The 21,797-nt window shown below is 40.9% G+C and overlaps 1 protein-coding gene across 9 annotated transcripts in view; it reads right to left on the reverse strand.

Annotated features, from left to right (window-relative positions):
• Positions 1–1,130: 1,130 nt before the first annotated feature.
• The window catches only part of LOC126469970 (uncharacterized), a 44,162-nt gene continuing 23,495 nt past the window's right edge, over positions 1,131–21,797 (reverse strand). For 6 of the 9 annotated variants that reach the window (XM_050097403.1, XM_050097399.1, XM_050097404.1 and 3 more), the window contains one exon: positions 1,131–4,846. In XM_050097403.1, the coding sequence (XP_049953360.1) occupies positions 1,812–4,820 (3,009 nt within the window). In that variant the 5' untranslated portion in view covers positions 4,821–4,846 and the 3' untranslated portion in view covers positions 1,131–1,811. Of the gene's footprint in view, positions 4,847–11,705; positions 11,801–21,797 lie in introns of all 9 variants that reach the window. The other 3 variants (XM_050097401.1, XM_050097402.1, XM_050097397.1) reach the window with 1 other exon arrangement.

The following is a 21,797-nucleotide window of genomic DNA, read 5'->3' on the forward strand; positions in this document are numbered from 1 at the left end:
GGGAGGTTCCCTTGTAAGTAGGAAGTCGACAGGCAGAAACTGAGTATTTAGATACAGTTTACATACATTTTCGAACTGTTCATTAGCCTTGGTTATTACTTTGTTTACACACGATTCAAATGTAAGGTCATGCCTATGTGGAATTCCCATGACTATAATTGCTTTACTATTATTATTAGAATGAAGTATCCTCTTCAAGTTTTGGACAGCACTCGACAATTCATTTTTATAAACGTCGTTGGCTCCCCCCCACTATTACTGCATATTCATTTGTATTTGTTGGAGACCCGTCTTTTATGTTGTTTTCCGATTTCATACAAGGGTGCTCCTGGTTTCACATAACTGCAAACTTTAACATCATGATCTTCACATAAGATTTTTGCTAATCCACGACCACGACTATCCGAGTGGATATTTACCTTAAAGGATTTCTTCCCTGACACACTTTTGTATGACAATACAGTAGCAAATGAATATTTACTTGGATGACAGATTCGTTTGGTTTTCGACGAGTGAACTTTTTAGGCCTATTAAACTCAGCACAACTTTTATTTTGCGATGTATTAACACTGTTCAGTGACTGAAGATATATCAAGTCCTGTTTTAGCTTTGCTACGTCATCACACAGAATGTCAATGATTTTTTCTTTTGTTGCTAATTCACACAGAATATCGTTCAAATTTGGTTGCAAAGGTCTGTGTTTACCGGGCTGATCACTAACACTTGTATATACACGAGAGTTTACATGTTCTTTTTTCCCAGGGTTTTTAATTAAGATGTGGCACAGCACACACAAATTATCACACACTGTGTTTTATTTCTCGCACAGAGAACACTTAAACATGCGATTTTTGTTACTAAAAACGGAACTCACCAATGTGTATCTTCTCCGGTCGCCATCTTAACTCTTGCTGGCGGACAATATTTGTTTTTGGACTTCAGTTTAATTCTAACCTAAGGTAAGAGAAACTACACACCTTCAAACACATGAACCAGTTTTGTATTTGTATGTTTTATTTATCCTGTGGATACTTATTCAGATCATTAAATTTGTGTTATACTAACAATGGCCCTAAACATGGGAATGCCTGTTTGGGCAATGTTATAGTTAATTTCTCAAGAGACTGATACACTGTTAGCATAGCAGATGAATGTTTTGCAGATCATGATCCACTACTCCTCACATACCACTATGCACAGCCAGATAATTATTATGTGACTACAAATATGAAGTCAAGCACGACATGTGTTAGGGGTCAGAGAGAGGAATGTATTAGGTTATTCACAGACTGCCTTAGAAACACAGACGGGGACTTTATTGAAAATGTATTTAACGTATTCTTTAAGACATATACAATTCTTAAATTGTCATAGAATTCTTTTTCATTCTAAGTCTTTGGCACCAGATTCAATATTAATAAAAAGTAGGAACATTTAAAATCCTGGTATATGATACACTTGCCAGACACAATTTTCTACAGTTTTTAGATAGTTTTTATTATTATACAGTCCATGGACAATCACGACGTTGGGTCCTGAAATTGGCGATGGTCACATTCCGTGTAACCACCACCAGAATGCTGCCCACCAAACAGCCATGTGTGTTATTCCTAGCACCAGTATTCTTTTTGGCATCTCCAACGTTGTCTTCATTTCTGTTGTCACCCTCCTCGGTGGCACCAGCATCCCCAACAATGTTTTCATTACCACCATCACCATCCTCACTTACATTCTATCCAGTATTGCTGACTGCATCAGTAACATCTCCACTGTTGACAGCCGGAGCAATATTGGCTGCATTACTAGTAGCATTAACGATTAGGTATCTGAAGAACTTGCCAGACGCCTCCGCCATATACTCTAACTTCCAACTGCTTAAAAAAATGGCCTTGTGGCAAACCATCCCAATGTCGCACAGTGCTTACCAAAGCATGGACAGCCACAACATCAGGGTCATACAGTTCTTCATAGTAAGGTCCTGCGTAGCCACCACCATAAGGTGGTTCAACAAATTCCCAACGATGATTATACTGAGCGCCATCAATTAACTCAGGTTCATTGGCATCTCCAACATTGTCTTCTTTTCTGTTGCCATCATCCCCGGCAGCATTGGCATCCCCAGTACCATCTTCAGTACCATGGCCATCACCGCACTTACTAGCACTGGTGTCCTGAACATTGCCTTCAGCACTGTGGCCACCAATGACTTCAGTGTCAGTGTCCTCAATACCATCATCATTACCTTGAGCAACAACTTGTTCAGCAGTAGTGTCCCCAACATTATCTTGATTAATGTGGCCATCATACCGTTCATCAATTGTGTCCTCAACATTATCTTCATTTCTGTTGCCACCATAATCCACATCACCATCATCATCCCCACTTACACTGTATCCAGTATTGTTGGCTGCATCAGTATCATCTCCCCTGTTGACAGCAGGAGCAGTATTCGCTCCATTACTAGTAGCATCCTCAGCAACATCATTTTCTGTGCTGTTATTGTCATATTCATGCTGTGCCTCCATTCTCAGATCTTTCATATGTGATTCATTTCTGGTGTGGTTACTTGGATCTGAGGCCTCGACAATGTTACGCTCAACCTCAACCATATTTTCATCTCTGTCTGTCTTATCCCCTTCAGGACCACAACTACCTGCATCAGATTCTGCCTCATTTTGCGAGCACTGTTTTTCAGACAACTCTAATTCACTGTCACTTTCTGAGGTTTCAACTTCTTCCTTTATTTCAATCTCTTCCATAGAGAGAGAGACAGAGTCAAAAGTATTCTGTTCACCATCTTGTTCTCGTTCTGCACTCCCACACATTAAATTACTCTTGGAGCTGGCACACCCTGTTCTATCATCCACTATGCCATTTCCATTATTCTGATCAGAAACTACAGTATCCACTCCATGTAGGTCCAGGATTTCTTTTGGGTCTCCAGTGGGTGAGGAACTAGTACTAGTAAATGTCCCAGCAGCTGACACCATGATTATGGGCTCAACTGATGATGACGTTGCGCCATATTCTGATGCTGACTTTGAGACACTGCCTTCTGTTATACATGTTATTGTGCTGGTACTCTCTTTTGTGTTTGCTTCCAGTTGGGCTGTTTCTCTGATACTTGCTTCAATATAAGCAATATCAGTGCTACCTACTGGTGATGGTGTGTCGTTTGTCTCTTCAGTGAGAGAAGTGCTGTGTGATGTGCTTATGCAGGTCTCAGCAGTTGACACTATGTTTCTGGATTTCATTGTTAATGTTGTGGCATCACACTGAGGTGCAGACTCAGATATACTACCTCCTATACTGGCTTCTGTATTGTTCCTCTCTTTGATGCTTGCTTCTAGATGGAATCTTCCCATTAAATTCCCATTTGATTGCGTGCCTGCTGCTGCTGGCTGTACTGCATCACCATTGGATAATGAAATCACATTTAATTCTGCAGACAGTCTACTTTTTAATGCATTCATAATATGAATGCTATATAGTAAACATCCGATAGGTGAATGGCATGTGCAGCTGGACACCGAGTGAGAAACGCTAGCTACCATATGCTCAAAACTTTGGTCACTCAATGTATCACCAACTCTATTAGCACATTTCTGCAGATGTGCTGCCACATCCTGAAGTACATGCGCAAACTCATCAACAGTTTTTCGAAAAGTGTCACCCAACTGTAACTGAGGAGGCGCTGATGCTGACCGTCGACGCAAGTATGGGTGCATTTCTAAATGTGTAAGTGCATGTGCAGGTTGTGAAGCTGCACTGTCTCTCATCTGCAAAGGTGCTGTGGCTACAGAACATGAAGCTGGTGTGACTGACCTCCTACTACTGTGGCTGTTAATAATCTCTCTGTTTCTGGATGACTGGCCATCTTTAAATACTTCACTCATCATCTTGAGTGTTGCGATAGTTTCAGAACTTGTACTGCTGTGCTCTGTAGTTAGTGGTCTGCCTCCATACTGATAATCAGCATCTTTCACTTTGCTGTGAGAAGCACCCACAACAGTTTTTCTTTTTTGGGTACTACTGGCTGCTCTATTTACATCACTATTTCTGATGCTCTTCTCCATATGTTTGTTATGTTTTGCCTTCAAGCCATCACATGGAACTCTTATTTCATTTCCACTGTTGTTATCTTTTCCTACACAACATATACAAACTGGCTTCTTATATATTTTACGGCGTTCTCGACGAAATTCTGAACTCATTTTGTGGGAAGCATCCCACAACTGTCTTCTGCTCTGATGGGTCGAACTCTCCAACAACCCCTGGTCATCATCATGACTCAAGCTGAGGGATGCTACATTCTTCTGATCACTATTATGTAGTTCTTTGCCATCATGATGAGTAGATTTCTGCAAACATCTTTCACTGCTTCGAGAGTCCATGCTTCCTGTTGTCGAGTTCTCTTGATTTTCTGTGCTGCAACCATTTGAACTCTTAGTAGTTATTTTGACATCTCTGATGCATTTCTTTTTATTGCGATTTGCAACTTTAGCCTGCATATTCTTCTCCAAATCAAATGGCTCTAGCACCACTGACACTGTTTTATTTAGAACATTTGTAAGCTGGTCCTGCTTACTGGAATGTTCCAATTCTTCGTGGTAGTTAGTCGCTGCCTTCTTACTGCTGCATGTAACATCAGAATGCCTTCTTTTCCTGCTGTTTTTGGTCAATTCTATAAAACTTCTGTTATAATTTGTATTATCATGCTGTGCACTTTGACTGATGTCTGATGCACATTCTCTTGATTCATTCGTCCTCTTGACTGAACAGCTTTCCCCTCTGCCTCTGCTACTAGATCTGGTTTTCATGTTGGCTATTCACTCTCAGGCTGACACTGTAAAGACAAATTAAGTACCAGATTACTGTGTGAGCCAGGAGCACTATAAACAAACAAATCTTAAACCAACTACAACAGATGTCTGTAAACAAAACTCCTGGAACATGCACGAAGTGAGAGGAATTTTTAAAATCAAAAAGATGTCACATTCATCAAAACAAATCAAGTTTAACAGAACCATGTAATTGTCAAACACATATTTTGTTGCTTAATTTACAAATTAATTCTGTATTATGTCTAGCACAGCACAAATGCAACCTGCAAGTAATAAATAGTGATGCCGGAAAACTCACTCCCTCCCCATCGCCTTTTCACTTTTCAGTGCACTTTCAATGCTCCTCTCCTCTGATCAGGAAGAAGCATTAAGGTCTGATACTTCACACATGTACTTATATAGGGTGTCTCAAGAGGAATGGTCAGTATTAAGGGAAATGAAATAAAAAATCAGTTGAAGCAAAAAATTGGGTATGTTCATATGCCCTAGTCCGAATGGATTCCGAGACAGCACACATTTAATTTACATTCTTATTTAATTTGAATATTATTCAATACATAGTCAATTTTACACACGTACACATGCACAACAGTTAGTAAATATCAAACATGTGTTTTAAAACCACCAAATGAAAAAATAACATACACCTCTAAGCATTACCACACACATCTGTTTACAGCTGTTGTACAATTCACAGTAAGTGTTCAAATAGCCCATCATTTCTGCATTCTTGGGAGAACATACTTTATTGCTTGTCCGAGTGCCTGTGCATGTTCTGTAATGAGAGCGGCAATGTCCATGATGTGACCAAGCTGTTCATCTTGCATTTTCATCATTTGTTTATATTCTTCAGACTTCATCTAACCTCACAAACAAAAATCTAATGCTGAAAGGTTTGGTGACGTTGGTGGCCAGTTAATTGTACTACCTCTAACAGTTCAGTGATTAGGATAAATGTGGTTGAGATGTTCCCTAAGATGCCAAGTAAAATGTGGAGGGGTTCCATCTTGTTGGAAGTACCCTGCAATCAATGTGGCCAAAGGAACAAAGGAATGAACTTACCATAAATTGCAAGTAGGTCTGCCCAATAACTCGCTTTTCTAAAATGACTGGACTTATCAGCATGTTACGGATCACGCCACATCAAACACAGACCAAAAAACAAAGTTGGATGTTGGTTCCACTGTAGTGTGTGGATTTTCCTGTGACCAGTCATGATTATTACGCATGTTGTTGATTTCGTACCATATAAATGTGGCTTACCAATGAACAGTATTAATGGACAACTATTATTTAATCAGTGACTAAATTCAAGTCATGTGGCACTGACACCAATGTGGAGAATGTGGACATGTTGCAAACATCCTGAGACGACAGGGCTTCCAAATAGCATATAAGACTGGGCAAACCCTCCAATCGCATCTAAGCCAACCAACTATCAAGAGGGATAAATTCCAGTGATCAGAATATATAAACTTGAATGTCAAAGTTGTGATGCGATATACATAGGCTTGGCATGTGGGAATTTTAAAACATGGTAAAGAACGTTATCAGGTGTTGGAAGTACGAAACAAACCATTCCACATTTGCAGAACATTCAAAACACCATAACCACCATCCTGCAAACATGGAACAAGAAATCAAAATAATGAGAATACGCAACCATGATAAATATCTTATACAAACGCAAGAAAACTTCCACATTCAGAAAGCCATCGCTGAAAACAAACATGTGATAAATGAGCAAACACACATCACTACACCCTCCCTACTACAATTACTAAAAGAAAAGATAAGATAAAAATTGTCCCTCTCACACAAGCAGCCACAAAAAAATAAATCTACTTCATTTACTTCCGGTATGATGGACGTGGAAGAATTATGGGCAAATTTTAAACACATTGTAAATCACACACTGGACAAGTATGTGCTGAAAAATTGGGTTACGGACGGAAAAGACCCATCGTGGTTTAACAGCGCAATTCAGAGAATGCTCAGGAAGCAAAAGCAGTTGCACTCGCGGTACAAGAAAGATCGGGAGAATGAGGACAGGCAAAAGTTAGTAGAGATCCGTGCTGCTGTAAAAAGAGCAATGCACGAAGCATTCAACCACTACCAACGTCATACCTTAGCAAAAGATCTTGCAGAAAACCCAAGGAAATTCTGGTCTTACATAAAATCGGTAAGCGGGTCAAAGGCTTCCATCCAGTCACCCACTGATCAGTCTGGCCTGGCAACGGAAGACAGCAAAACGAAAGCTGAAATTTTAAATTTAGCATTTGAGAAATCTTTCACGTAGGAGGATCGTAAAAACATACTGCCATTTGAGTCTCATACAGATTCCCGTATGAAGGACATAGTGATAGACATCCCTGGGGTTGTGAAGCAGCTGAATGGCTTGAAAATAAATAAATCTCCAGGTCCTGCTGGGATTCCAATTCGGTTTTACAGAGAGAACTCTACTGCATTGGCTCCTTACTTAGCTTGCATTTATCACGAATCTCTTGCCCAACGTAAAGGCCCGAGAGACTGGAAAAAAGTGCAGGTGACGCCTGTATATAAGAAGGGTAGACGGACGGATCCCCAAAATTACAGACCAATATTCTTAACATCGGTTTGTTGCAGGATTCTCTAACACATTCTCAGTTCAAATATAATGAATTTCCTTGAGACAGAAGTTGCTGTCCATGCATCAGCATGGCTTTAGAAAGCATCGCTCCTGCGAAACGCAACTCGCCCTCTTTTCACATGTCGTCTTGCAAACCATGGATGAATGGTATCAGACAGATGCCATATTCCTTGAATTCCAGAAAGAGTTTGAATCCGTGCCCCACTGCAGACTCCTAACTAAGGTACAAGCATATGGGATTGGTTCCCAAGTATTTGAGTGGCTCAGAGACTTCTTAAGTAATAGAACCCAGTACGTTGTCCTCGATGGTGAGTGTTCATCGGAGGCGACGGTATCATCTGGAGTGCCCCAGGGAAGTGTGGTAGGTCCACTGTTGTTTTCTATCTGATAAATGATCTTTTGGATAGGGTAGATAGCAATGTGTGGCTGTTCGCTGATGATGCTGTGGTGTATGGGAAGGTGTCATTGTTGAGTGATTGTAGGAGGATACAAGATGACATGGGCAAGATTTGTGATTGGTGTAAAGAATGGCAGCTAACTCTTAATATAGATAAATGTAAATTAATGCAGATGAATAAGAAAAAGAATCCTGTAATGTTTGTATACTCCATTAGTAGTGTAGCACTTGACACAGTCAAATCAATTAAATATTTGGGCGTAACATTGCAGAGCAATATTAAGTGGGACAACCATGTAATGGCAGTTGTGGGGAAGGTGGATAGTCATCTTCGGTTCATTGGTAGAATTTTGGGAACATGTGGTTCATCTGTAAAGGAGACCGCTTATAAAACACTAATACGACCTATTCTTGAGCACTGCTCGAGCGTTTGGGATCCCTATCAGGTCGGATTGAGGGAGGACAGAAGCAATTCAGAGGCGGGCTGCTAGATTTGTTACTGATAGGTTTGATCATCACGCGAGTGTTACAGAAATGCTTCAGGAACTCGGGTGGGAGTCTCTAGAGGAAAGGAGGCGTTCTTTTCGTGAATCGCTACTTAGGAAATTTAGAGAACCAACATTTGAGGCTGACTGCAGTAAAATTTTACTGCTGCCAATTTACATTTTGCGGAAAGACCTCAAAGATAAGAGAGATTAGGGCTTGTACAGAGGCATATAGGCAGTCATTTTTCCCTCGTTCTGTTTGGGAGTGGAACAGGGAGAGAAGACGCTAGTTGTGGTACGAGGTACCCTCCGCCATGCACCGTATGGTGGATTGCAGAGTATGTATGTAGATGTAGAAATATCTTACACACACACACACACACACACACACACACACACACACACAAAAAAAAATCGTATTCAATATCTGGCAGTAGCATCTGACAGTCAACAACACAAACCAAAATAAAGCATCAAAACAAGTGTTCAGTTCCTAGTGCTTTGAAATGTGGAAAAAACCCAAAGTGGCAATTGTAAGAAGAGGAATGGCACCAAAAATGGAATAGAAACACAACCTGTAAGTAAAATTTAAAATATTACTATATCGTAGTAAAAATCAACCACCAGAACTGTTTATAACCTATGGGTACATTGCCCAAAATGTAAACTAAATAGTAAACATACGTACATATTACAGGCCACTGAAGATGCCTTGCAGAGAATAAAGGCGAAATGTGTATGGCACGAAATTTTGTTTCATTCGGCTGTAGTCAGATGGTCCAAAAAGTAAAAATTATCAATATACTGTAACAGTAACCATTAATTTAAAATTTACCAAAGAGATTCCTTGACTGACACTTTCATCCCGGCTTCCTCTCAACATCCTACAACCTACAAACTACAAACTTGCAGCATTCCACCGCATGATCCACTGTCTCCATTCTATTCCTATCTCCCAAGAAGACTTTGACCTGGAACTTAACACAACAAAAACAATGGCCACAAATAATGAATATAACCACAATATCACTCATAAAATTTTAAGTAAAAATGTGAAGAAGCAAGCCAGGTCCCTACTGTCCCCAATGAAGAACACAGCAAAACTGGAAAAGCAATTGTGCAGATTACCTTTTACAGGGAAAACATCAAAAAGGATAAGTAACATCTTGAAGGCAAAGGGTTTCTCTGTGTTTTTCTATGTCCCTCAGACAATAGGTAGTTTCTTGTTCAATGCTAAAGACAAACAACCAGCCATTTAAAAAAAAAAAAAAAGAGGGTTTATAAAATCACATGCCACAAGTGTCAGTCTTGCTACATTGGACAGAAAGGAGATCAACCTATACCAGGCTTAAAGAATATCACATAAGCTGGAGATTGAGGAAGCCTGATTCAGTCCTTGCAGAACATTACCGAAACAATAACCACAAATACACAATAGATGTACAAGTCTTACACACAGAGGAATAGGGGGCCAAACTCAACCAACTAGAAATTTTAGAAATTAAAAGACAGATGTGTATATCCGCACACCTATTGTTAAACAAGCAAACCCAATTGAATTATTCACCTCTTTTAGATGAGATCACAACCCCAGGATAGAAGCAAAACTTTGGCCACAGTCCATCATAGTTAAAAAGTGCTTGGCTGATGCATAACTTTAGTCCTGTCATTGTAGTGTAATTGCTGAATTGTGTAATAATGTATGTAATTTGTTAAAAATGATCATTGACATAATTGTACATTAAGCTATGTATCGATACCTTAAGAAGTTGAGATGATTATCTTTGTCATGTGAACATGTTTATCTGTGCATTATCATCTTTTGGAATCAGTAACATACTTCAAAATGGACTTATAAACCGAAATCTAGGTTGTGCAGTAACATTGATAGTAAAATTGTGAAACAAGGCCAAAAAACAATGTTTGTTTAGTTAATTTACAATGTTTCACCAAGAACTCACAGTTGATTCAACTAAAATTACATAAATGCTTACTTCATAAATACTCTAACTTGGGTGATAAATTACTTTCGGGATAGTAAAACCTCAATTTCATGGTGACGCTGTGTTCTGCTAAGACCCATAAATAAATTAAAAGTTCCTAGAATAAATAAAGAAGAAAATGACGAATAAAACATCTTCATAGATAAATGATGTATTAAATTCAGTCATAATAAAGTGTGTTAGTGTCGTATCAGAACCAATTTCACATATCATAAATACGTCATATCAAAGTAGTGTTTTCACAAAGATTAAAAATTTCAAAATCAAAACTATCGTATAAAAATGGCAATACGTATGAAGTGGGAAGCTATAGATATATAGCCTTGTTACCCGTATCTTCTTAAGTAAGAGAGACACTCATGAAACAAATCCACAAACTACCTTGAAAAATTCAACCTCTCATCTGTAAATCAACACAGTTTTTTGCAGAGACATAAGCACAGAGTCAGCTATTATTCATTTCATTGAAAATGTTGTTACAAGACTAGACAGAAACAACAGTACACTACGAATAAATCTGGACTTATTGAAGGTGTTTGATACTGCCCAACATGATATCTTGCTAGATAAATTAGAAGGTATTGGTATACAAGGGATAGCCAAGAAAAGGTTTCAGTCATATCTCCAAAACAGGAGACAGGTAGTAGAAAAATAGGTATTCCAACATCTACAACCAGAGTTTCTGAATATGTGGAAAACTGGTTGGAAAAGGATGAATTAATCTTAAATCTTTAAAAAAAATGATCATATTCACTGCAGAAAAACAAAATCATATCATGATCTGGACCTCAAAACACAAAACAAACAAACAAACAAACAAATTTTTAGGTGTCCATGCTGATAAAAATTTAGACTGTTCATGGCATTGCACCAATGCATTCATCATGTAGGCACTCATTCTAAGAACAGAGACATGGGTGTTTATAGTGACATATGTGGTGCAACAGTGATGAAAAGTTTCCGAGTTTTCACAGAAACTCAACTGCAGAGTCATTCCTTCTGTATCCAGTGGCTCAGTACAAAAAATTGTTATGTTTTTGTGATAATGAACAGGGCATCCCTATATCCAAGATGTTACAAACTAAGATTTAGGTACTGAACAGTTAGTTACCGCAACACGATTAAACAATATCTAGTGCCTACAAGATGCATTGAAAAGATTAAAGACAAGTACAAACAATAATAACAGAAGTGTGTGTGCCAAACAGCAAAAAGATTATATCACAGACAATACAATGGTATCAGTTGTGACAGATAATAATTACAATGTATTAGCTGAAGAAGAAGCTGACAACAAACAAATAAATTCTGCAGATTATAATTTAACTTCCGCTGCACTATACACACCTCTGTGCAGAAAGTCAAGAGAATGTCTTCAAGTAATAAACAAATGAATATAAGAATGAGTTGTGATGATTGGTGACATCCACAACACCAGGAATCTGAAAAAATAAATAAATATAAGACATCATATATGGCGGTAGGAACTGAGTGCACCTTTGACTGAAATGACAAAGAACAGAAACTCACTCAGAGAATTATCTAAGAATAATACTTTCATAATCATGGGTGGAAGTAATGATGCATACTGAAAGGAGGGTAGACATGCTACACAGTGATTAAAAGTACACAACTTGATCTTAAATTGCCCAACATCGCAAGTAATACCATGCCTCACAGATATGACCTGCAGGATGACTCAGTCAAATTTGGAGCTTGCAAAAATATACAGATAGTTGCCAAAAAAAAATTCAAGGTCTATCATAATGTAACATTCTTTGAGCTTTCCATTTCAGGAGAACTTTTTATGAAACACAGACAACATAACAACAACACTGGGAAGTCATATATTGGCAAAATTAATGCACAAAGATGACTTCATTGCAATAAATACAGCCCCATTGCGTAACTGGTTGACCAAACCTGAAACACCGAACTCAGAAATTGATTGTGTTGAAACTTGTGCAACTAACAAAAAACACAGGAATACAACAGAAGAGACACTTTTAGGTGATAAAACAAAAATGATAGACACATATACAGAAAAAAGGCACCCACAGTGAGATAATAAAAATTAAACAGAAACATCTGAAGGAAGCTTCTTTTATATGCTTAGGTGAACACTGAGAGCAGTGATGTGTTGGCAGTTAACACTATCCTCATCATTCACTACAATATCCTCTGTACATGGTGGGCTATACATTTCTGTCAGAAGTAACATGAGACACTGCTGCTTAAAATCCTGGGAAAACAAAACAAAACTTCAAAATTTCAGCTGTGGAAATAACTTCACTAAAAACAATTACAATTTGCCTGTACAGAAGCCCAAATGAGATCTTAACTCATATTCTTGCAGAAACTAAGACAGTGCAGTATATAACCTTAAAGCTAATAAGAAAAATCTAATGGTGTGCAACGATTAATTCAATTTCCAGGGAAACTCAAACAAAAAAATGTAAATGCAGAAAATAATTACTTCCAGGCTATAACAATAAATGCAGGGTTTTGTGCCCATAATGGACAGTATAATGTTCTCCATACAATACCCAAAACCATAATGCAAACAGAATTAGTCAAAGAAGAATCAATCCTAAGTGAAAAAATATAGATATCTTCAGACAACTGTTAGCAGAGGAAACATGGAATGCAGCATATTAGCATGGCAGTACATGTCAATAGTCTGACAAATCTGTGGAAATTTGTGTGGCGTATCTGACATGAAGCGACAGTTCTTTGACTATGGTCTTTGGTTTTGTCTTCTTCTCCTTGTGTTCTAGCACGATGTTTGACAGCCATCTTTCTGTATTCGCTCTATTAAGTGACAAAATAAATGTCATTTTGATTCTAAAAGTGTGTTATTATGGTTCTATGCCACATAAAACCCACAGTAGTGACCCCAACTTCAACATTGTGCGTTCGGGAATTATTTTGCGCTTATTTTCATCAGTAACAGACTCCGTGTGCCAGCCCAGTCTGTCTTGAGAACAATGGATCTACCTGTGTCATTTTGTGCAAGGGCACTGCACCCTAGTAATTGTGCTTGCGTTTTTAGTAGTGTTCCTAATGCACAGTTGGTTGAAAGTGAACAATTTACTGGCCCCTGTCATGCCAGCGGCCACTTAACCGTTGCCTGCCCAACATGGCCACCGTCAAATGCTACTACGCAGCAGGGCCTGCTGCCCGGACAGTGTACCCCACTCACCAACATTGTGAACAATAATCATGTGACGGATGTTGTGTTTCACCCTCCGGTTAAGCAGTCGCCTTTCGGTTGATTTGATGTGTAGACGCAGTTCGAGAACTGTACTCCAAATGCTCACACATGTGGGGCTGCGCCGGTTGCTGCGACTATTGCTTCGTGGTCACATTGAGATCACTTTCCAGCCACTCTCATAATGGCACTGGCCATCTCTTCCATACCAGTTTCCACACAGACCTCGGGTGATGCATCGCCCACCATTACTGCACTCCTGGTGTCGGGGCTCCCTCAACCACCAACATGGATCTTCGCCTGCCTGTGCTACATCAACATGTGTTACCCGGCAGATTTCCTAAGCTGCCTGCATTGCAAAATAATGACCGTAAGGCTTGGTTCACCCTGGTGGGCCATGTGGTGTCACCACCAGACACCACACTTGCTAGGTGGTAGCCTTTTAAATCGGCCATGGTCCGCTAGTATACGACGGAACCCGCGTGTCGCCACTGTCAGTAATTGCAGACCGAGCGCCGCCACACGGCAGGTCTAGAGAGACGTACTAGCACTCGCCCCAGTTGTACAGCCGACTTTGCTAGGAAAGGTTCACTGAGAATTACGCTCTCATTTGCCGAGACGATAGTTAGCATAGCCTTCAGCTAAGTCAATTGCTACGACCTAGCAAGGCGCCATTTATCCTTTGCTATGTATCTAATGAAGCATGTACAGTAACAAGACCAATGTTCACCAATTGTGGATTAAAGTTAAGTATTCCAGCAGCTACGTACTTTTCTTTATAGCATTCATTATGTATCCTGTTTCAGACCTCACGCCAGCCTGCGTGAGTTTATGCGCGTGCCTTTCGGTTACCCGTCACTGTGGACTGGCTGTCTTGTCAGTCCACAACATTATTAGCGACGAGGATGGGATAGAGCATTCGATTCTTCCAAACTTACTTGCATGTTCATTGATGCGGAAACCGATGACGTGGTCGAATCGTTTCCGATTGATTTTCGTCGTGTAGCTACAGCCACAGCTGCTGACCCTGTCCTTGCTACAGTTTTGCGTTTTGTTGCTACGCAATGGCCCTTGTCAAAGTCGTGGATCAAGGATCGAGGATCCGTTGGTTCGCAGATTTTTTGCTCACAAGGAGAGACTTTTTGTTCGACGTGGTGTTTTGCTGTTGCGTTCTGATAATGATCAGTCCAGGGTCGTGGTCCCACGTTCGTTACAGTCCTCTGTCTTACAGCTTCTCCACCAAGGTCATTGGGGTATAGTGCGCACGAAACAACTTGCTCGTCAGCACTGTACTTGGTTCGGAATCGATGCTGCGATTACGAGTATGTGCCCTTCTTGCATGGCGTGTGCCAAACAACAATCCGCACCACCGCGGAAATTCTTTGCATGGCCGAAAGCCACTTCCCCTTGGCAACGCTTGCACATCGATTTTGTTGGTCCATTCTGGAATGCTCGATGGTTGGTTGTGGTAGATTCATTCAGTAATTTTCCTTTTGTTGTCCGGATGTCTTCCACGACGGCTTCTGCCACCATCCAAACGTTTTCTGCTATCTTTTGCATAGAAGGTCTTCCACGGACTATTGTTTCAGACAATGGCCCACAATTCATGTCCGCAGAATTTCAGTCATTCTGCAAGGCCAGTGGTATTCAACACCTGACATCCACGCCGTTTTCGCCTCAGTCAAACGGTGCCGCTGAACGATTGGTCCGGACTTTCAAGTCACAGATGTTGAAGCTGAAAGAGTCGCATTCTCGGGAGGACGCATTATTGCTCTTTTTGTCCTCGTATCGCTCTCAGCCCCGCGATGGTCGCTCGCTGGCTGAGTTGCTTCACGGTCGTCCTCATCGAACCTTGATGTCTTTGCTGCACCCGCCGCATCAGGTTCCTGTGCAGTGGCAGCAACCTGCTTTTGCTCCAGGCGACGTAGTATACTATCGCAACTATCGAGGTTCACAGCATTGGCTCGCAGGGCGCATTCTTCGCTGCCTTGGCCGCGCTATGTATTTGGTTTTGGGGGCCTCTGGTGAGGTGCGTCGGCATCTCAATCAGCTGCGCCTCTGTCGTCGCACGGGTTCTGCCACTCCCCGTCTGCTTTCAGCGGAGGTGCCGTCCGGTCAGCACCCTGGGGACCCATCTACTGGCTTGCCTCATCCCCAGGTGTTACCGACGCTGCCTTCCATTTTGCCCAATGGCAATGCGCCGCCGCTGCCACCGCCGCCGCCTGTTATCCCGCCGGCGCCGCCTGCAGAGGACGCGCCGCTGCTGCCGCCGGGCGCCTCCCTGGGTCGTGCGCCGCCGATCGCTTCCCGTGACCTGCTGTCCTCCGACATGGAACTATTGCCCGCTCCGGACCAGATGTCGTCTTCGCCAGTCGGGTGCTCCGACTCAATGGAGGTCGACCCGTCGGCCCCTCCTGACTATCTACGGGCGCATACACCGCATGTTGACGTGCACCCTGGACTAGGTTTTCAGGCGTTTCCTAGCTCCCCTCGGACCGAATGGCAGGGTGCGGGTGGCACAGCCTCGCCTGTTTTTAGGCTCCCCACCTCGTCGCATACGCCAACATGGAGTCCTCTCCACGGCGGGCAGAAGCCTTATAACACAACCATCCGCCGATTTGCGGGGGAGGAATGTGGTGTCACCGCCAGACACCACACTTGCTAGGTGGTAGCCTTTTAAATCAGCCACGGTCCGCTAGTATACGATGGACCCGCGTGTCGCCACTGTCAGTAATTGCAGACCGAGCGCCGCCACATGGCAGGTCTAGAGAGACATACTAGCACTCGCCCCAGTTGTACAGCCGACTTTGCTAGGAAAGGTTCACTGAGAATTACGCTCTCATTTGCCGAGACGGTAGTTAGCATAGCCTTCAGCTAAGTCAATTGCTACGACCTAGCAAGGCGCCATTTATCCTTTGCTATGTATCTAATGAAGCATGTACAGTAACAAGACCAATGTTCACCAATTGTGGATTAAAGTTAAGTATTCCAGCAGCTATGTACTTTTCTTTATAGCATTCATTATGTATCCTGTTTCAGACCTCACGCCAGCCTGCGTGAGTTTATGCGCGTGCCTTTCGGTTACCCGTCACTGTGGACTGGCTGTCTTGTCAGTCCACAACAGGCCATCTACTGGATATCCACGGGATCTTTGACAATGACGCACGTTTAATCTGCCTGGTGAGCCACCTCCACCACCATCCTGACTTAATCAGTGATCTGCTACTCTTGCCGCCCAGTTCGCCCAAGTATGTGATAGCGAAAACTTTGCTTATCGAACACCTTTCTCACCCTGTGGCTGAGGCCATCTACCACAACACCTATGACGAGCACCTCGACGACAACACATCTTCGCTGCTCTGGCGGTGCTTTCATACATTGATTGAGGACCAAGCACTACCCAACACTGTACTGTTGCAGCACTACCCAAACCGTCCTGTGGACTCTGTGGATGGTCAAACTACTGTCAGAACCACAGCTTCACCTGCTACCGCATGTCGCAAACCCTCTCGAGGTCCACCTATGCATGGTCGATCGGGCCAACACAATCATTTCGTAGCGTGAGAGTCAGAGGAACGTATCTCCAAAAATGCGATTTTCGGTTTTTTTAACATATGTCCTCATGGTAATCAGGTCCTTGTTGTGTCAAAACGGCGTATCTCTATCTCTTCTCATTGCGAGAAGAAGCTGCTGCGTATCTCCAAGTTGTGAGCTTAATTTAGAGACAGATAAACGTATTGGCTCTTACGTTCTTGTCTCGAGTCAGTGCGTCTCTATTTTCGGATCAGCAAAACGTATGGGCTCTTACGTTCTTTTGACTGCTTACTTCATGAAGTAAATTTGGAAATACGTTTTTATTCAGCAGATACCATTATCTGCTTGTTTTGTATAATACAATTTTGCTGCATTTGTGCACTATTTTCCTGTGTGCTGAAAGAGTATTATATGTTGTCTAGTAGATAATAATGAAGCTTGCGACGCCAAGTAGAAACTTTGCATCACGCCTCCCTGCTGAATCATTCGTCTGTTCATCAGTTCTCGAAACACTTTACGTACGAGGTTTCAAGCCATTGTGTTTCCCTTGCAAGAATCAATAAGCGCAGAAACGCTAAACAATGAGTGCCCTTTGTAGGCATTGTCAACGGAGTCACGTTGCTGTCATTGTCACGTCAAATTTTATTTAGTTTCGTGTGGTATTCACTGTGAAGAGGTTGTTGTTATTTAGTTTCGTGTGGTATTCACTGTGAAGAGGTTGTTGTTAGTGTGCGCTCTCTGTTAGATAAAAAATGACTTCATGAGAAAGGAGAATGGTTGAGCTAGTCATGTAAAATTACCGCAGTGAAAGTAATTCTACATCTGATTAAGGTAAGATGAATTACTATTAATTTTATCTATGAGATAATCATCCACGGAGATACAGATTGTTACTTTGATTGACTTGACTCCCATTCATTGTTTGTATACCACATTGTAGAAATTACAGAAGCAGAAGAAAAGAATAGTGGAACCTCGTCTGCAATACAAAACTGTTCCGAAGTGAAACAACTGCAAGAGTTAACTGAAGAAGATCGCAATGATTTCAAAGTGCTTAGTTCGGGTTCATCAGATGATTACATACCCGAAAACAGTATGGATTCATCATCATCATCATCATCATCATCATCATCATCATCGTCACCATCACCATCTCAGAGGCCAAAGAAAAGGAGAGCTGCAGTTCAACAGAAACTACAACTATCTTTATAAAACCTCGGTAAGCAAAATGATAATCCATGGGTCTTGTTTAACATTTCCAATACTAATTTCTTAGTCACAAATTATTTGACAAACAAAATACATATACTGGGACTATCGTTTGAATATGGTTGTGTGTACACATTTTCTTAGTGGTCCTTAATTACATTCTGATTTATTTCTTCTCCTAACTGTGCTGTTACTAAAATAATAACACATGTGCATTTCAATTGAGCTAGGGCCACATTTGTTGCCTTTGGGTGAAGTGGTACATTTCTTCGAAATTATCGCACGTCATAATTTTTAAAATACAATGGGACTGTAAGATTCATAGTTGATTAATGTGGTATATTATGCTAGATAAGGCACTAATGTCAGTAATATAATTTTCTCCTTTCCAGGCAATGTCACAAAGGAGATACAATATGGAAATCCACGTTCACTGACAAATCAGCTATTCAGTCCTGATTCTTCAATTTGTGTGGGCAAAGGTTTTGTGATGTTAATGAACATGCAACAGGAAGAAGTTAATCCAGTGACTGTTGAGTCTAATGATCAAGAACATGGGCAATCTGACAGAGGAAATGAAGTTGGTAAGGAAAATAAAACGATAAAAAAAAGTAAGAACACTGACAAGTGGAAAAAGAACATAAGAAAAATGAATAGGCAGTCAGGAAAGGTGTACAAATCAATTGCTAATAAAGAAGTACCAGCCAGAACATTTAAGTACAAGGATTGTTCCAAATGCCCAAGAAAGTGTAGCGAGAACATCAACGAGACTGAAGGGATACAGATGTTCCAAGGATACAGATGTTCCAAGGATCCTCGATGATGAAAGATTTAGAAAAGCAGCAACAGTATTTAGCTCCACTTATTAAGGTGGTACCTAAAGCAAGGTCACGTTCTACAGGTGCGCAGTCTCGAAGAAATGTCTCAAAGAATTACGTTCTCCTGAAAAATGGTAGTGAAGTTCAAGTGTGTCTAGGGTTTTTCCTTAGCAGTTTTAATATATCAGAAACATTTGTGCGATATATACAGAAGAAAAGGGACAGCAGCAACATGATTCTGTGTGCTGACAAGAGGTGTCATTATCGTCCAGGTATAAGGAGATCCGACAAGGCAAGGGAAAGAATAAGGAACCATATAAAATCATTTCCTACCATTCCATCGCATTACTGCCGACAGAGCACTGTGCAACAGTTCTTACCAGGAGATTTGAATATACAAATAATGCACGAACTATATAAGAAACGTTGTGAAGAGGAACAGGTTATTGCTGAAAAATATTGGCTTTACAGAGAAATATTCAATACAGAGTTTAACTTAGCCTTTCATGTAGCAAGAAAAGATGTATGTGACTACTGTTATCGCTTTCAAAATCTCTCTGAAGAAAATCAAGAGGCAGAGAAAGACCAGCACTCAGAACACCTAAAGAGAAAGGAGGCTTCTACGATACTAAAAAATTAATTGAAGGAGCGGGCCAAAGCAGGAGAATGTCATTTACTAGAGTTTGACCAAGAAGCTGTGAGATACTGTCCACACATAGCAGCTAAAACCATCTTTTACAAAAGAAGACTGGCGGTATACAACCTCACAGTATACAATACTGTTACCAGGAAAGCTAGAAATTACATGTGGCATGAAGGTGTGACTAAACGCGGCTCAATTGAAGTAGCATCATGTGTATTTCAAGAACTCCAGAAGATTGCAGATAGCCGTCCAGTTGTTTTGTTCTCTGACACTTGTGGTGGACAGAACCAAAATGTCAACATGAGTACCATGTTCCTTCATGCTGTTCAAACATTGAACAACCACGTAAAACCCACATATGTACTAACTATTATGAAACTGCATTCCCACTGAAGGAACACGGGCTATGGTCTTATAATAAAAAGTAGTCTTGGATACCAGCTGCAATTAATATTTCAAGGAAAAAAAGAAAAACCTATATTGTATTAAGGACACTGTGGGTGTGTGATGAACTTCACGCTTACCGCAGAAAATACAAGCGATATTTTAATAGTTGTCACAGAAGCAAAAATGAAGGAAAATGACCTTTACATGCCACAGGACAAAAGCTACATCAAAAATTGTGAAACAGCAGACAGGTAATGTCACTACCAGAAATGCCAATATCAAGCTATGTCAACATGAAGAGAAAATAACTGATACAAAGAATATTGCAAATATCCTCACCAACTATTAACAAATATATGTACGGAACTAATCAGTAAGATTAACCCAAGTAACCAAAATGCTATGGCACCATCATTCAAGATCCCGGTGATACAGCAGTGCTTCTTTGAGTCTGTCCTGCAGGTCCAATTGCATCCGCACGGAACCAGGAGCAGGAAAGGTGCAGCTCGTCACAGGAGCAAAGCAGAGCGAAGACAGTAGGAGAGAGAGGCTGCATTGACAGGAGCGGCTCTGCAGAGATGCAGCCAAAGGTAATCCGTGCATAAGCCAATTCAGCGGAGGCGGTAGCAATGCGGGATCGTAACTCCGCATTATGAGTGCGTAGTCCGGTTATCTGCTTGCGGATGTCTGATAAATCAGATAGGCGAGTCATAATATCTTCGAGCAGAGAAGCACATGTAGAAAGCATGGCCAAGGAACTGGAGTGTAAAGATGTGCTGCACTTGTTCAAGCATTTCCATAATCAACAATTCAGAAGTTTGCCAGTTTCCAGAAAATCCCGAAATTCTGATACAATCTTCCAGTTGGAACCGAAATACCATGGAGCACTGAAACTTCAGGAAGAGAAGGTAAAAAGACCTCCTGGATCTATGCCGCAGTGGCATTAACAGAACAGTACCACGCATTTTACAAGAGTCTTCAAGAATAAATAGCTGGAGATCCATACTGTGGTGGTAACAGTTCTGATGAAGTTAGCGAGATCCTTCGCATCGCATGACTGTCACACCATGCTTGAAAAAGATGTGATTAACATCATTTTTGCGATATTGAAGTTGCGTCACTTTAAGCCATTGTACTTGATTTCCTTCACTGTCAATTTCAGTATTCTTAAACTTTTCCTTCTGCATAGCACCAAAATCCAAAAAGTCCTTCTGGTCCATTTCAATGACTTTATACCGTCTTTGTTTTGTAGCAGTTTGAACAACAGTATACCACCTCGAAGGGTATAAATAATAACATTTTTTGCAGCCCTCTCTATATGGGCATGGACAGAATCACACTCCATTCAAGATCAACAACCCTGCTACCTCATTGCATCTGTACCAAATGAATAAAAGAGAAATTTTTACTGTCATAAAAACCTTAAAAATGAAATAGGCATCTGGAGTATATGGTATACCTGATAAAATAATAAAAAGATGATGTGGAATCACTGTAAAACCACTGACATTTGTGCAATAGTTTATTGATGTCAAGGACTTCTCTTCCTATCAAAAATTGCAAAATTGAAACTAATATTTTAAAAAGTAAAAACAGAAGAAGTTGTCAATTACAGGACAATTGCCCCATTGTCCTGC

This window comes from Schistocerca serialis, chromosome 3 (assembly GCF_023864345.2).
Source record: "Schistocerca serialis cubense isolate TAMUIC-IGC-003099 chromosome 3, iqSchSeri2.2, whole genome shotgun sequence".
NCBI classification, from domain to species: domain Eukaryota; kingdom Metazoa; phylum Arthropoda; class Insecta; order Orthoptera; family Acrididae; genus Schistocerca; species Schistocerca serialis.